This window comes from Vicia villosa, linkage group LG1 (genome assembly GCF_029867415.1).
Source record: "Vicia villosa cultivar HV-30 ecotype Madison, WI linkage group LG1, Vvil1.0, whole genome shotgun sequence".
Taxonomy (NCBI): Eukaryota; Viridiplantae; Streptophyta; class Magnoliopsida; order Fabales; family Fabaceae; genus Vicia; species Vicia villosa.
Window position 1 is genome coordinate 97,895,748 of NC_081180.1, and position 17,736 is coordinate 97,913,483.

Here is a 17,736-nt window from a genome sequence, read left to right on the forward strand (position 1 = left end):
AGCCTTGTATGGTGGTGTTTTATGGTGGTTTTAGGAGTTTTGCTCATGTGAGGTGAGAGGCTATGTAGATGGTGATATGCTTAGGTATAAGTCAATGAGGAGTGTGATCAGTGTATCATGATCAAGTGCTATGCTTTTAGGGTGAATGATTTGTAGGGTTTCAGATCTCTCACTCTCCCCTTAAGGGGAGATGTATTTATAGAGACATTTAGAGTCTATGATTCTCTTGGAAAGGGTCACCGCCTACTTAGTCAATGGTGGACCATTGGATTCCTATTTCTTAAGAAGTCATGGATCATTTATTGACCCTGACTTCTCTTTGCCCCAGAAAACGTCATATCTCATATTTTTTACGACTAACTAATAAAAAAGTCCTAGAACGAGGCAATATCTCTTAGGGACGACACTCCAACATCGCCTCTTTTGGAGCGGTCTAAAGACATCCCCTTAAGCGAGAACCTTTACATTTACACACACGAGTATTTCATTAATTTTTATCTATAAAAAATGTATAATTTGAATAAACAGTCTTAAAAATTTCCCCCAATTACCAGAATTATTTATTTAGCTATTAAAATTGAAAGAAAAAAAAATAGAAATATAAGGAGAAGAAAAGAAAGGTTGAGAAAAGAGAAATGAACCCTCAAAAGGATAAAACAAAACAAAACCAATGTTGTATGCTTGAGAACCAAAGGTAATGCTTTGTTCAGCTTCACCATACCAAGATGCCATTTTTTCTTCTTCAACCTTGTAAGTCTTCCTTATTCTTCACCTGCAACTCCTTCATTTTCAGCAAGAAGCCTCTAACAAACTCAAACAAACTAGTTTCTCTAACACCCCACAAATTTTGTTATTTTCCCAATATTGTTCTTTCCACTCCTCATGGTTCAATGGTTACGAAGAAAGTTTCGATTTTTAGTGGTGCCCACTTCAAGTTTTGCTCTAGGAATGCTGGGTTTGATGGGGTTTCCAGTGATGTATCTCGAGAAGCCATTGATGACGAAATTCAAGAGCTTGAAGGCATTGAGTTGTTGAACAAGCCTTCACCTGTTATAGAAGTTGAGAAAGAGCAAGAGAAGCCTTCAAAAGAGGAGGCTTTGGCACCGTTTTTGAAGTTTTTCAAAGGGAGTAAGGATTATGTGAAGGAAGTTGAAGAAGAGAATGAGGTATTGGAAGTTTCTGAAGAGAAAGAAAATGTGAGTGATGAGAAAGAAAAAGAAGATGATGAAAATGAAAAAGAAGAAAAAAAGGAACAAGAAGATGATGATAAGAAGGTTAATGTTGAGTACTATGAGCCGAAACCCGGGGATTTTGTGGTTGGTGTTGTTGTTTCTGGTAATGAAAACAAGCTTGATGTAAATGTTGGGGCAGATTTACTAGGCACAATGTTAACCAAGGAAGTGCTTCCTTTGAATGGTAAAGAAATGGAGAATTTGTTATGTGATATGAATAGGGATGCAGAGGATTTTACGGTTGGAGGGAAGATGGGAATTGTAAAGAATGATGAAGTAATGAGTGGAGTATCAGTGCCTGGAAGGCCTGTTGTAGATACCGGAACCATTTTGTTTGCTGAGGTTTTAGGTAGAACACTTAGTGGTAGGCCATTGCTTTCTACTAGAAGACTCTTTCGCCGGATTGCTTGGCGTCGAGTGAGGCAGGTTTTTATCATTCTTTCATTCCTTTTTATCCTTATCCGATGTCTAGTTTAGTAGATATTCCATGTTTGCAAATTCCATGTCGAATTTATCGGTTGGATTAAGTAGTTCTAATTCTAATGACTAGTTGGAAGAGTTTATTATTTTAAAAACTGTAGTTTTGGTTGCAAATATACACATGAACTGGTTCTCTATTTATTTGCTACACCGAACTGGTTCTTCAATGATGATTAATGCCATCGATTTCCGCCTTGTTTGGATAACGATTATCATTTAAGTGCTTATGTGTAAACTATTTCTATAACAAAAGATAAAATAAAGTCAAAATTGATGCTCATTATCTCATGTGAGTGAGATTTTAATCTTTCTTTTCTTAATGTTTGGGGCAGATACAACAGCTCAATGAACCTATTGAGGTTAGAATTACAGAGTGGAATACTGGCGGCTTGTTAACAACAATTGAGGTCCGTTCATTGACTTGAAATTTATATTCATGTGGCATTTGAGTAAATGCTTATTTCTTTATGAATTCGGATGCGCAGGGTTTGCGAGCATTCCTACCTAAAGCTGACCTTGTGACAAGAGTAAATAGCTTTACCGACTTAAAAGAAAATGTAAGTTGCAGTTTTGAAACTTCCTTCTTGCCAAAAAAAAAGTGTTTTTTCATAACAGGATAGTTGCTTATCTTATAAGCTCTTGTGAATACTTATTATAATTATGCAGGTGGGACACCGAATGTACGTAGAAATTACTCGAATAGATGAAGCTAAAAACTCTTTGGTACTTAGTGAAAAACAAGCTTGGGTTAGTATTCAAATTTGTGTCTTTTTCCAATTTTTTGTTGGTTTCTTGCATCAATGTTCCGCAGTTTCTATGTATTGATATCTCCTTTTTATCTTTTGAAATTCCTTTTGTACAAAATGATGTGCAGGAAAAGCTATATCTTCGCGAAGGGACAGTTATAGACGGAACAGTACAAAAGATATTTCCGTATGGTGCCCAGATTAAGATAGGAAAAAGTCACAGAAGGTGAGTAACTATTCGGATATAGATAACAAATCCTTGAAAATATAACTCAATTCAAGTTGATTTCATTCATTGGATGAACCTGTTGGGTTTTTTTCAGTGGGTTGCTGCATGTTTCAAATATCACACGAGCCAAAGTTACTTCTGTCAGCGACATACTTTCTCTCGATGAGGAGGTTAAGGTTCTTGTTGTGAGGTCAATGTTCCCCGATAAAATTTCTCTAAGGTAATGAATTGTTGACTTTAACTTCCTTTTTGTTTATGGTGGAAAATAAAAGCTTGTTTTGTTAGGTAAAACATGTTGCTAATGGCAAGTTATTTTTCTTATCATGCAGCATTGCAGACCTTGAAAGTGAACCTGGGCTTTTTCTTTCAAATAGAGAGGTATTTGTTTATTTCTCTATTCTAATCCTATCAGGACTATCTTAAGTTTTCGGAAACCCTATGTATGTTAACCACATTTTAAGTGTGGCAAATCAAATATGGGGTCTGTCTATTTTGTCATGGTTTAACCGTGAAAAATATTTTATGAGCCCTTTTTAGCCACGGTTTAACCGTGTCAAACTTTGGGCCCTGTGCTATTGCACGCCCTCAAATACAACTCTGATTCCTATTAAATTTCCGTCTATGGTTTTAGTTGTATTGCGCGTAATAATTTCTTGTTAATTTTTTGGCCTTATAAAAGAGAGTATTTCTGGAGGCTGGTATGATGGCAGAGAAATATAAGCAAAAGCTACCTCCTCCTTCTGTCACTACAAGAGGAGGACCTTTACCAACTAGTGATTTGCCCTTTGAAAATGAAGCACTTTATGCAAACTGGAAGTGGTTTAAGTTTGAAAAATGATGATGAGACAAGCTTTCACAGAAGCATGAAAGAAATTATTCACTGAGAGAAGCTCAATGGAGAGAATCTGATACTGCATGGAACACTTGTTCCACGACAGACTTGCATTTTTGGAAGAAAACGTAAAGAACCTCCTCGACTGGAAAAAGCTTTTGACACTGTCATTGTTCGTATACGTTGTTTGGGCACGAAACAAGAGTGTGTCGTGAAGTATATGGTGAGAATAATCAAGGCCTAATTCACTTTTTTTACCTTTAATTTTCTCACTCGTCGACAAAAAAAGGTTTACTTTGATTTTTTGTCTTCATTTTTTTTAGTTTCTTCCTCTTCTTTTTCTGGTGTCATTTTATAGATAGATTCATATAGTTGGATGTAAATTCTGAAGGCAAACTATAGTAGTTTAATTTTGATTTTCTTTTTGTCTTCTTACATTTATCATCTAATTATGTGTTGACACTTTTGAACTGTTAAGTCACGAGATTCATTAAATGATGCTATAACATATTTTGATTCAATCCCTTAACTCAAATTTTGATTTGATCTTTTTTCCCTGCTTGAATATTTCTTTGCTTTCTATTATGAATTTGGACGAGTAAAATAATATCAAATTTTAGGAGTTGTAGCCAAAAGGAATTGGAGGTTGTACCTTTCTTTTGCTATTCTTAATCTTAGGTGACAATTATTTTCAAAGGAGGAACTAGTTCACTTGGACGAGCTTTCAATTGCCGTGAATTATTATCAAAAAAGAAGAATGGTTTTATTTTATTAGTCAAACTTTAAAAAAATACAAAGAGTGTATATATATATATATATATATATATATATATATATATATATATATATATATATATATATATATATATATATATATATATATATGTCAATAGGTTTAATGACTGCATTTATGATAATTACTAATCAGAATATTTGTGCATAAATGTATATTATACTGCACTATCTGATTTATTGGAATATAATTAGTAGTGTTAATTAGCATAATAAACTGCATAAATGTATATATGGCAGTTTCTGATTTATTAGGAAGAATAGCCCATTTATCTTGTAATTTAACGTGTATATATATGAGAATTCTCCCAAGGGAAGAATACACAGTTTTCACTCATAGAATCTGAGTTTGACATGGCATCAGAGCATGTCACGATCCAAAATCTAGTCTTTGTTCTCTAGTTTTGTCTTTCAGCTTCGAATTTCCCGGTCTTGTTCTTTTCCCCCCCTTTTTTTTTTCCAATCAAGATTTCCATCTCGTGTTTCCAATGTTCTTCGATTCAATGTCAAAAGAAAAACAAGATGTTTTCATGGTTCGCCTTAATGGCAAAAACTATTCAGCTTGGGAATTCCAATTCTCTTTATATGTCAAAGGAAAAGATTTGTGGGGTCATGTTGATGAAACAACTCCTGCCCCTAACAAAGACAAAGATAAGGTTGAACATGCTAAATGGGTGGTCAAAGACGCTCAAATCATGTCGTGGATCATTGGTTCGGTTGATCCCAACATTGTTCTGAACCTTCGACCTTACAAGACTGCAGCAACAATGTGGGCTTACTTGAAGAAAATCTATAGTCAGAACAATGCAGCCCGAAGATTCCAACTTGAGCACGACATAGCTAATCTCAAACAGGAAAGTCTCTCTATATCTGATTTTTACTCTCAATTCATGAATCTTTGGGCTGAATACACTGATATAGTTTATTCAAATTTAAGTACCGAAGGCCTAAGTACAGTACAAACAGTTCACGACACTACTAAACGAGATCAGTTTCTTATGAAATTGAGATACGATTTTGAAGGTATCCGCTCAAATCTGATGCATAGAGATCCAGTACCCTCATTGGATGTGTGTCTCAATGATTTGTTACGTGAAGAACAGCGCTTGCTTACACAATCCATCATTGAAGAACAAAAATCATCTACTGTCCCAGTGGCATATACAGCACAAGGGAGGTCAAGAAACCATGATATGAGCAATATTCAATGCTTTTGTTGCAAGCGCTCTGGGCATTATGCCTCCAACTGTCAAAAAAAAATCTGCAATTACTGCAAAAAGGATGGGCATATTATAAAAGAATGTCCAACTAGGCCACCAAAGCGAAATGCAACAGCCTTCACAACTTCGGTTGATTCGTCTACTGCTGTCCAACAAAATGCGCATACTGCTGTCCAACAAAATGCGCATACTGCTGCCCAACAAAGTGTGCCTACTGCCGCCCAGACTTTGACCCCTGAAATGGTTCAGCAAATGATCATTTCAGCGTTCTCTGCTTTGGGATTCTCAGGTAAATCATCTTCACCTTGGTACTTTGATTCTGGGGCTTCAAACCACATGACCAACAAAGCTCAATTTCTTAATAATGTCACCAAATATTCTGGTAACCTCAAGATACATACTGCTGATGGAAATCAATTACCTATCACAGCAACCGGTGATATTTCTTAGACTTTAACCGATGTTTTTGTTTCTCCTAGTCTCACTAGTAATCTTATTTCTGTTGGTCAATTAGTTGACAATGATTGTCAAGTACAATTCTCAAAATATGGTTGTCTTGTGCAGGATCAACACTCAGGGACGATAATTGCGAAGGGGCCTAAAGTTGGACGTCTCTTTCCACTCAATTTATCTTTGTTTCCAAGTCTTTCTTTACCTTCTATTTTGTGCAATGTTGCAACCGTTGATTATCAAATGTGGCATAGGCGTCTTGGGCATCCAAATTTTAATGTACTCCATGACATACTAAAATCTGGTTTTCTTGGAAATAAGCACACTCCATCTCTTAATTCTATTGATTTTGATTGCATTCCTTGTAAGCTTGGCAAAAGTAAAATTCTTCCTTTTCCAACACATCAACCGAAAGTAACACAACCTTTTGATATTATCCATAGTGATGTTTGGGGAGTGGCACCGATTATATCTCATGCAAATTACAAATATTTTGTAACTTTTATCGATGATTATAGTCGTTTTACATGGGTCTATTTTCTGCGCTCAAAAGATGAAGTTTTTTCCACTTTTAAATTTTTTAATGCTTATGTTCAGACTCAATTTTCATCCAAAATCAAAATACTTCGCTCTGATAATGGGGGCGAATACACATCAAACTCTTTTCAAGAATTCTTGCAATCTAATGGGATTGTATTTCAAAGATCATGTCCTTCAACTCCCCAACAAAATGGGGTAGCTGAAAGAAAAAATCGTCATTTGCTTGATGTTGTCCGCACACTTTTAATCGAGTCAAATGTGCCAACACGATTCTGGTGTGAAGCCCTATCCACAGCAGTTCATCTTATAAACAACTTGCCATCCCCATCAATAAATAATGAATCTCCGTTTAGCCGAGTATTTGGTAACCCACCAGATTACTACACTCTTCGTGTTTTCGGATGTGTGTGTTATGTTCATCTTCCTCCACGAGAACGCACTAAACTTACGGCACAATCTGTTGAATGTGCTTTTCTTGGATATTCATCTCATCAAAAAGGATTTCTATGCTATGATCCTAATCTTCGTCGAATTCGGGTTTCTAGAAATGTCATTTTTTTTGAAAAAAAATATTTTTTTGCAACCCATCATGATCTTCCTTCTTCTACATTTTCTGTTTTGCCACTGTTTTCTAACTCTTCTACAGGCCAGCCATCCTCTAAGCCTCTGTTGACCTACCAAAGACGCCGTGTTGTCACCCAAAATCAGCCAGCTGACTCCCACGGGCCCCTTCGAGAAAGTTCCTCGACTGCTGATCCAATACAAGAACCAGAACCAGGCCCTGTACGACAGGGTACGCGCATCCGTAAGCCGCCAGAAAGTATGGTTTCTCTAATCCCTTATCCTTGACAGCAGCATTATCTTGTGTTTCTATTCCTTCTTCTTATACACAGGCAATGGAGCATGGTTGTTGGCAGACAGCTATTGAAAATGAACTTTTGGCCTTAGAAGAAAATCAAACATGGGAAACTGTACCTTGTCCTCCAACTGTTAAACCTTTAGGCAGCAAATTTGTGTTTTCTATAAAGTTGCGTTCTGATGGATCAATAGATCGTTACAAGGCTCGTTTGGTAGTACTTGGAAATAAGCAAGAGTATGGACTAGACTATGACGAGACTTTTGCCCCGGTCGCCAAGATGACTACTGTCCGCACCATTCTTGCTCTTGCTGCATCACAATCCTGGCCACTACATCAAATGGATGTGAAAAATGCATTCCTACACGGTGATCTTAAGGAAGAAGTTTATATCAAACTTCCCAACGGTATGCCCACTTCTTCCTCAAATACTGTTTGCAAACTAAAACGATCGCTATATGGTTTAAAACAGGCACCACGCGTATGGTTTGAAAAGTTCCTATCTACCTTACTTGGTTTTTCATTTATTCAAAGTCAATATGATCCATCTCTTTTTCTACAAAGGACTCCTAAAGGCATTGTGGTGCTTCTTGTTTATGTGGATGATATTGTGGTGACTGGTTCTGATCAAGAAGGTATCTCTACAATCAAACACATGTTGCATTCATCTTTTCACATGAAAGAATTGGGACGTCTTACTTACTTCTTGGGGTTAGAGGTACATTATCAACCTGAAGGAATTTTTGTAAATCAACAAAAGTACATTAAGGATCTAGTCCAACTTGCTGAACTCACAAGCGGAAATCCTGTTGACACTCCCATGGAAGTTAATGTTAAATATCGACGAGATGAAGGTGACCTTCTTGATGATCCAACTCTTTATCGCAAGCTGGTTGGTAGTCTTATCTATGTAACTATAACTCGCCCAGATATATCTTTTGTTGTACACACGGTTAGCAGGTTCATGCAAGCACCACGACATTTCCATTTTTCAGCAGTGCATCGAATCATTAGATACCTCATTGGAACCTCAAAACGGGGTTTATTTTTTCCTCATGATACGACACTCCAACTTCAAGCATATAGTGACGCTGATTGGGCAGGGTGTCCAGACACAAGAAAGTCTACTACCGGCTGGAGTATGTTCTTAGGAAATGCTCCTATTTCTTGGAAGTGTAAGAAACAAGATTCAGTTTCAAAGTCATCCACCGAAGCCGAATACCGTGCAATGTCTGCTGCTTGTTCTGAAATAATATGGTTGCGCGGTCTTCTTACAGAACTTGGATTCGCTCAAGCACAACCAACTTCGTTATATGCTGACAACACTAGTGCTATACAAATTGCAGCGAATCCAGTTTACCATGAACGAACGAAGCACATTGAGGTTGATTGTCACTCTATTCGGGAAGCCTATGATCGAAGAGTTATCAATCTACCTCATGTTTCCACATCTGTTCAGACAACTGATATCTTCACTAAATCATTGACACGTCAGCGGCACAATTTTTTAGTTAGCAAATTGATGCTTGTTGATTTACCAGCATCAATTTGAGGGGGGATGTCAATAGGTTTAATGACTGCATTTATGATAATTACTAATCAGAATATTTGTGCATAAATGTATATTATACTGCACTATCTGATTTATTGGAATATAATTAGTAGTGTTAATTAGCATAATAAACTGCATAAATGTATATATGGCAGTTTCTGATTTATTAGGAAGAATAGCCCATTTATCTTGTAATTTAACGTGTATATATATGAGAATTCTCCCAAGGGAAGAATACACAGTTTTCACTCATAGAATCTGAGTTTGACTATATATATATATATATATATATATATATATATATATATATATTTTAACATCCTACAAACTGAAATGTATGTTAGTCATTTCAAGTTTGAAAACAAGACTAGAGAATGGACCAAGGTGGAGAAGTTTTGTGAAAAGATAAACAACTTAGAATGGACCAAGGTGGAGAAGTTTTATGAAAAGATCAGCAACTTGATTCTTGGATTCTATAGGCATGAGGTGTATCAGATTGGCTTGTATTTTGTCACGGATGAGGTGACAAACCATTTTGATGTATTTAGTTCATTCGTGGAAAACTGCACTGGTTTGGAAGCGATGTAAATGATGCTTGTGTTGTCACAGAAAATTGTAACTGGCAGAGGATAAGGAATTGAGAAGTCTTGCAGCAAATATAGAAACCATTGAGCTTCATAGGACATATTTGCAAGGGCTTGATACTCTACTTAAGATGATAACATGGACACCACTTGTAGCTTTTTTTCATTTCCAACTAATGATATTAACCCCTAGATAAAAGCTAAAACCGGTTGCGAATCTACCTGTGATAAGACAAACACCCCAATTAGTGTCTGTAAAACCTATTAGAATGAGATTGGAATCAACTTTGAAGAATAAGCCCAAGGTTACAGCATTTTTTATGTAACAATGAACTCTGGTTGCAACTTATAGGTGTGTATTGTTGTTTGGATAAGTACATAACTCAATATGCATATAGAGTAGCTTATATCAGGATTGGAATGAGTTAAATATATTATGTAGGTAGATGGATCTGGGAGAGAAGTTTCAAACTTGGATCTAAGGGGCTTGAAGCCGATTTTGCAGCAAAAAGTCCTACTTGTTGTACGAGATCTAAACTGTATTTTCTATGGAAGACAGTTATGTTATGTCTGTTGAAGACTTGGAAATTCCAAAGTCAATGAAGTATTTAAGTGTAACTAGGTCCTTCATGTTGTATTACTTGTCCAAACTGAGTTTGATATTATTAATCTCTTTGAGGAAACTCCGTGCAAGAATAAATTCATATACATACACAAGAATGCAAGTAAAAGAGTTAATAGGATTTTTAGTGAACAATGAATAATCAGATTTAGATTGTTAGAATCCTAAATAATGGTAGTGGTTAATTTTTGGTTCCATTGTCTACTAACTTATTTCAAACCATAGATAAATTTATTCAATTTGCAAACAAGACCTTTGTTAGGAACATTTGGGTTTGGGGTACATTTCATATAAACTTCCTCATCTAAGTCACCAACCTAAAGAGATGAAGAGTCATATAGTTGTCAACAAGACTGAAAGTTTCTAAAAAAATCAATGCCTTCAATTTGGTTGAAACCTTTAGCAACAAAGCAGAATTTATACCTTTCAATGTTACCATTGGAATGGAATTTAATCTTAAAGATCCACTTATAACCTATTTCCCTTTTATTTGGGGGAAGGGTGGTTAGAGTCCAAGTATTTGTATCAGTTAAAGACTTTAACTCATTGGTGACAACAAGTTGTCAATGAGTGTCCTGCATAATAGTAGGATAGGAAGTGAGTTCCTCTATAGATGATATTTTTAAGTTAAACAACCTATGAGAGGTATATAAATTATCATAGGAAACTATATCTGATAAAGAATAGACCGGTGTGTGTGTGTGTGTGTGTATATATATATATATATATATATGTGTGTGTGTGTGTGTGTGTGTGTGTGTGGAAAGAAGTAGGAAGAGTTGTACATTAAGTAAGGGAATAGTGGTAATCCTTGAGATAGATAGGAAGTCTGGAGATTTTGTCTGATTTCCTAATGATAGTGAAATTAAGGGATATGTTTTTGAGTTTGGACATGTATGGGAACATGTGAGGTATCAGTGTTAGTATTAGTGTTAGGAATGTAGGAAGTTTTAGTGTTGGTGGAATGGTGATGTTTGGTGAGGAAGTTATGTGTTGGGGAATGTGTGGTAGGAATGTTAATGTGTATGAGTGTGGGAGTGTTAGATGCAATAGAAAGGGGCATGGTTATGAAGATAATTTAAATAAAAATCATATGAGTCATTAGAAATTGGTTTGGTTGTAGATTCAGGGTTGGTGAAAATTGTGAGGTAGGGGTAGATGCTTTCATAGAATATAGTGTCTCTAGATATGAATATTTGTTTATTATGAAGGTCTTACAAAATATGACCTTTAGCATCAGCTTTAATGCCTAGATAATTAGATTTTCTAGATCTAAAAACAAGTTTTGTTCTAAACCTTTTTAGGGTTATAAGCATAAGAGAAGTACAAAGAGATAAGAGTTTCAATGTTGATCTCTTTTATTCATTCTTTTTCTGGTGACTTTTCTTTTTCATCTTGGCACTGGTAAGGTATCAAATCAAAATTCCGAGAAACAATAGAAGCAAACTGATTCATTAATTTAAATCAAAGAGAAGTACAAAGAGGGAAGAACTTTCATGATATCTAGCTATTACTCTTCTTTGGATCATATTACCAAAAGGAAATAAAGCAAAAACTGAAAAAAGTTCTAAAATATCCTAAGTTATATGTTATCAGAGTCGAAGAAGTTGTTCAGATCATTCATGCCATCCAGGAAATTGGTTTTGTCATGCTCGGGTGGTCCTCATTGTGAGGGCAAGGTACCTCTATCCTTGTTTTAATGATGTCAAAATCTCTTAATCTGGGTTGGCTCCATGGATAAACTTGCTAGTAGAATGGGTGGCATTAAAATCCTTGAAAACAAGCATTTTTGAAAGTTTTCTCGGCTTGTGTCGACTCATGCTTCAGTTAGGTCTACTCACGGATTGTAGAAGATCATTGCACCAAGCTCGGTACTGCTCGCTTCGACCCTTCTTGTCGACTCATACTAAGAGTTGGATATTTGCAATTTGCGTCGATGCATGCCCTGTTGCGGTCGACGCATTACTATTTTAAACATCAACCTACCAAGCTCGGGTTCGCTCGCGTCGATTGGGCCTTCTGCATAGGTCGACCACTCGTTGTTTTTCATCAAATTTTCTGTTATGCTGTTTGGTCTTAACTATTGAGCAACTCCCATATATTGATTAGTTTCCATCATTTGGACACAACAAGAAAAAGTGAAAGATATACACATTGTGCTCATCATCTTCAGCCTCTCATGTATTCATCAACAATTACATATAACATTTTTTGTTGATCAAAGTGCAGAGCTGTGTTGATAACGTTCAAATTGAAGATTGAGATTGAGATTTGGGTTGAGAATTTGTGGGTTTTTTCTTGAGTAAAATCATTGGGGTTTTATCCTCCAAGATCTTGAGGATTTGGGGTTTTTTGCACAAGTCTTTGCTTCAATAGATTCAGTCGAGTGAAAAGATTGGGAAATGCTGGTTTGCTCAATCAAGTAACGGTAACCGGAGGATTGCGAAGAAAGACTTGGGGTCAAACGTCTTGCGAACGAAATCAACCAAGTGAAAGTTTTGTGGAACGCAGAGTGCATGCAAACAAGTAGCGATAACCGGAGGTTTATTCGAAGAGTTTGGCATACTTGGTTCATCTCGAATCAAGGAAAGGGAGGAGCATGGTATCAAATCCAACAATTATAAATTGAGTGTTGGTGACTATTTCTTCTCTTGTAAAACTTTGAAACTTAATATCATATATCCTAATTCTAGATTCTAGAATTGGGGGCAGACGTTACACGAGGACGACAAAGGGAACTGCCTAAACAAATCGTGTGTTGTTTTTTTTTCCGCACTTTTATTTTCATTTGCTATAGTTTGTGTGATTTAGTTTGTTGAATATGTTTTACCGTAGTTGTAGTGATTGAAAAGTATCTTAAAAATTCATAGCATTCATTTTGATTGCTATCTAGTAACATCACCGTTACAATTTAAGTAAAATTGAACTTGGTGTATTTTGCACACCAAACGTTTGATAAATTGACAAACACACAAACTATTGAGTTTATCTTAAATAAGTCTTTGGAAGTAGTAAGTACTCAGTGATATTATTTAAGCGTTTGATTAATTGGCTATCGTATTGATTTAAATCTCCTCATTTTTAGTCCATTCGGTTTCGCATATCTGATCCTTCCAATAACAGATCGTTTAGACGATTTTGATTCTGGGAGCTTTCGCACTATTTAAAAACAATTTTAAAAGCACAATTTTTTAAATAAAGGATCTATTCAACCTCCCTTCTATATCCATCCCATTGTCTAGCAAGTGATATCAGAGCGTCGATTTATCTAGTGCTTCACATATAACTTTTTAAAAAATGGAGAACGATCCAAAAGGGGCGTACAATAGAGTGCCTGTTTTTACCGGTGAAAGCTATAGTTATTTGAAAGATTGTATGCGTGTGCATATCAATTTTGTTGATAGAAAAATATGGAAGGTCATCCTCGAAGGTCCTATGGAAATAACCATGACCAATGAGGCGGGCGTCACCATACCTAAACCGGAAGCACAATGGAATGAAAAAGATGAGAAAGATTATGCTTATGATTGGAAAGCTAGAAAATTATTATAGCATCTCTAGGGGTTGATGAGTATTTTCGTGTCTCACATTATGCTGCTGCTAAGTCAATGTGGGAAGCTTTACAAGTCACCCATGAGGGAACTAATGATGTCAAACTAGCTAGAATCAATATCTTAACGCAAGAGTTTGATCTCTTTCACATGAAGCATGGTGAAACCATTGCAAAAATGTAAAAGAGATTCTCTCACATAATCAATCACTTACACACACTCGATCATATTACTTCCAATGTTATTTCTATCAACAAAGTTTTGAGATGTTTTAATAGGGAATGACAACCTAAGGTCACAATGATCAAGGAAGCCAACAATCTCACGACATTGGATCTTATGACATTGTTTGGTAAGCTTCAAGAACATGAGCAAAATCTCATGAATCTCAATAAGCATGAAAAGAAGGAGAAGAAAGAGAAGTCAAGGGACACGAAAAAGGAGTCAATTGCGTTAAAGGCTTCAAGCTCTAATTCATCCACCAAGGATTCGTGTGGAAGTGACTCAAGTGATGACGGTGAAAGTCCGGATGAAGACATGAGTTTATTCCTAATAAATTATAATAGATATCTCTGGAAGAATGAAATTCAACATTTGGATAAGAACCTCATCGACTATAGGCGTCAAGCTAAACTCGAAAGAACTATAATCAATGAACACGATCTTCTTAAATATTTTTGGGCGATGCCATAAATAAGGCTTGTCATGTTTTGAATATAATTCTAATACGTCTTACTAACAAAACTCCATATGAGCTTTTAAAAGGTAAGAAGCCTAATATTTCACATTTTCACATTTTCAGATGTAAATGCTTTGTGTTAAATAATGGAAAAGAAAATCTTGGTAAGTTTCATTCAAAAGCGGATGAAGGTATCTTCCCCATGCATGTTTCATTTGATGAATCTTATCCAAAATCGGTCGGAAAAGGTATTGTGTTTGATGGTGCAGGTGTATCTTTGGAGAGTATACTAAAAGATCCAGATGTAAAAAGTGTTGAAAAGAATGATGTCCTCATACCAGAGAAAGTTGAGGAGAAATCATATCAAGTACCCGAAGAAAAGGTGGAAGATCATCCAAGTAATAAAAGTGATTTCCCCTTTGAATGGAAATCCTTTAAGGATCATCCCATCGACAATATTCTAGGAGATATCACAAAAGGAGTTATTGCATGGTCTAAGATAAGTAACTTTTGTTATCATTTCACTTTCGTTTCTCAAATTGAGCCTAAAAACTCCCAAAGATGCCTTACTCGATGAACATTGGTTCTTGGCTAATGCAACAGGAACTAAATCAATTCAAGAGAAATTAGGTTTAGGATTTTGTCCCTCCTTCGTGAGACCATCAAGTAATTGGTACCAAATGGGTGTTTAGGAACAGATTAGACGAAAATGGAATTATAACTCGCAACAAGGCTCGTCTTGTTGCTCAAGGGTATAACCAAGAGAAAGGCATCGACTATGAGGAGACTTATGCTCCGGTCGCCCGACTCGAGGCTATACGCATTTTACTTGCCTATGCATGTTCACAAAACTTTAAATTATTTCAAATGGATGTTAAGACGACCTTTCTAAATGGCTATATTAATGAAGAGATGTATGTATCTCAACCTCACGATTTTGAAAATTTTGAGTATCCTAACTATGTTTATTAACTTAAGCATGCTTTGTACGGTCTTTAACAAGCCCCTAGGGCTTGGTATGAGCATTTTAGAAAATTCTTACTAGATCAAGGATTCTCAATAGGGAAGGTTGATACAACTCTTTTCATTAAGAGTCAAGGAAAACACTTTATTTTAATTCAAGTTTATGTAGATGAAATTATTTTTGGGTCTACTAATATGTCCTTGGTCAAGGAATTCTCTAAGCTAATGCAGGGAGAATTTGAGATGAGTATGATGGGGGAGTTAAACTATTTCCCTGGGCTTCAAGTCAAGCAACTCGAGGAAGGGACTTTGTGAGCCAAACTAAGTATTGCCATGAGCTACTCAAGCACTTCGATATGGCCAACTCCAAGGTTATTTGACACTCATATGCCTTCCGCAGTAAATTTAGACCAGGATGAACATGGTAAGCCAGTTGATGTAAAAAGGTATAAAGGTATGATTGGTTCTCTTCTTTATCTTACCGCTTTCGGTCCCGATATTATGTTTAGTGCATGTATGTATGCTAGATTTCAATCATGTCCCAAGGAGTCTCGTTTAAAAGCCGTAAATTGCATACTTAGGTACCTTTGTGATACTTCAAAGTATGGGCTTTGGTTCTTCAAGGGAAGTGATTCTTCTTTGGTTGGCTATTTCGATTCCAATTTTTCCGGTTGCAAATCGGATAGGAAGAGCACTAGTGGGACTTGTCATTTCTTTTCAAATTCCTTAGTAAGTTGACATAGTAAAAAAAACAAGTTTATGTTGCTTTGTCAAGGCATGTGGTCTTTGTGCTCATTATAGAAAGCGTTAAAACTCATTCTAAATCTTGGGGTTTCTGCATAAAAGTTGGGTGGGATTTCACGTGCCTAACTTGTCATGCCAAACACATACTCTTCAAGCCTTTGTAAGCGTTTATGTGCTTATTATTGTAGTTGCGAGACTCCTTCTGGTTGACTGATTCCGGGATGGAATTAGTGGTCTTGATCTTCTTGTTGTGTTTCTTGTTGGCCGCCTTCGTTAATTAGATGTATGTGGATTCTTCTCATGGCACTCATGTTGATGGGCATCATCAATTCATCATACTGACCATCTCATCATCAGGGTGACTTGGCACTCCAGCTAACCTACATAATTCATTAATAATATAAAAATGCCCACTAGCTCATTACAGGGAGTCAATCATATATTTAATATTTTTAGCAATTAATTTCGAAACATCAATGTCTTCCTGGATTAGGATGGACATTAGAGTATGACACTGCTTCACAATGAACTCAAATTGGTTGGAAGCAAATTCTAAGGTTTACACAATAAACAATGCCAATGCCCTTGGTATTAGATGCATCTGCCTAGTCTTAAGTCTTAATGGTTTCCCATTCACAATCACTCATTCTGCCCCCTGGTTGGCAAAATGCATTTTTCATCTTCTCACCCCTTTCTTCAATCATAATGAGGTTCCTTTAATTTTGGACACTACACTCGTTGAGAGGTTGTGGATGAAGAAGAGAATTAATTCTAAAAGAGCAATAATTAATACTCTTACCTCACACATAAGAAGTGTATCCTTTGTATTGACGTAAGGTAACTTTTGCGTAAAACTCTAACCCAATAGATTTGTTTGTGTTCCTTGATCATGCTATTTAACCTTATCCAACCTCTCTTTTTGAGCATGGTGATTAACTTTTCATACCCCTCCAAGTTTTGAACATCGAATGCTACTTCACTCACCACTTTGAAATCTTTAACCTTAAGGTATTTCTCAATATGAGCTTCTGTGAAGAATAAGTAATTGGGAAAGGTTAGAGCATCTTGAGTAGGAGGGGTGCATATGAAGTTACGATTTAGGAAATTCTATTTCTTTTGGGTGCCATGGCTCTGCACAAAGTTCACACAACAAAAGCAACAAAATATGCAATAAAAAATGAGTAGAAAATAGTACATAAAGGTAGATGCCAAAATGGAATTTTATAGTTTTTGTTCGCACTCTGTCGCAACTGCGTTGAAGTGTATCACGGTCGCGATGTACAACTTTAGACCCCAACGATCATTTTAATGTCTCTTTCTCAACACCTCTTTCAACGTCTCCATTGCGACCACGTTAAGATCCATCGCGACCTCGATGAGATTCCAACACAACCACAATGGATTCATCGCGCACGCATGAAATCTAGTGGATAATTATTCTTTTTTACTTCACTTCTTCATGTTTGCTCATTTTTCACTTAATTCATTAGATGATTCTATACAAAAACATTTTTTTTAAATATCAAATAATATTTTATATTCTTTTAAAAATTTATTTTCAAAACCCTCGTCTCTCCTCGAAACTTCCATGATTTAATAAAATAAAAATTAAAAAAAGAAGACAAAAAAGAGCGATTTAATCATATTACCCAACTCTGTGCGAT

The 17,736-nt window shown here is 36.1% G+C and overlaps 1 protein-coding gene across 1 annotated transcript; it reads left to right on the plus strand.

The window, feature by feature from the left end:
• The first annotated feature begins 610 nt into the window (after window positions 1-610).
• LOC131613181 (protein PIGMENT DEFECTIVE 338, chloroplastic-like) lies at window positions 611-3,948 on the plus strand. Its single transcript, XM_058884875.1, has 8 exons — window positions 611-1,658; window positions 2,045-2,119; window positions 2,198-2,269; window positions 2,379-2,459; window positions 2,587-2,684; window positions 2,782-2,907; window positions 3,017-3,065; window positions 3,367-3,948. Exons 1-8 carry the CDS (start codon window positions 726-728, stop codon window positions 3,523-3,525), a joined length of 1,593 nt encoding a protein of 530 aa, XP_058740858.1. The 5' UTR covers window positions 611-725; the 3' UTR covers window positions 3,526-3,948.
• The last annotated feature ends 13,788 nt before the right edge of the window (window positions 3,949-17,736 follow it).

Excerpts from the sequence above, each read along its gene's own strand:
- LOC131613181 (XM_058884875.1), top strand. The coding sequence starts at position 726 with ATGCCATTTTTTCTTCTTCAACCTTGTAAGTCTTCCTTATTCTTCACC. Across the intron at positions 2,685-2,781 it reads ATAGGAAAAAGTCACAGAAG|TGGGTTGCTGCATGTTTCAA; the intron begins GTGAGTAACTAT and ends GGTTTTTTTCAG. Across the intron at positions 2,908-3,016 it reads CCCGATAAAATTTCTCTAAG|CATTGCAGACCTTGAAAGTG; the intron begins GTAATGAATTGT and ends CTTATCATGCAG.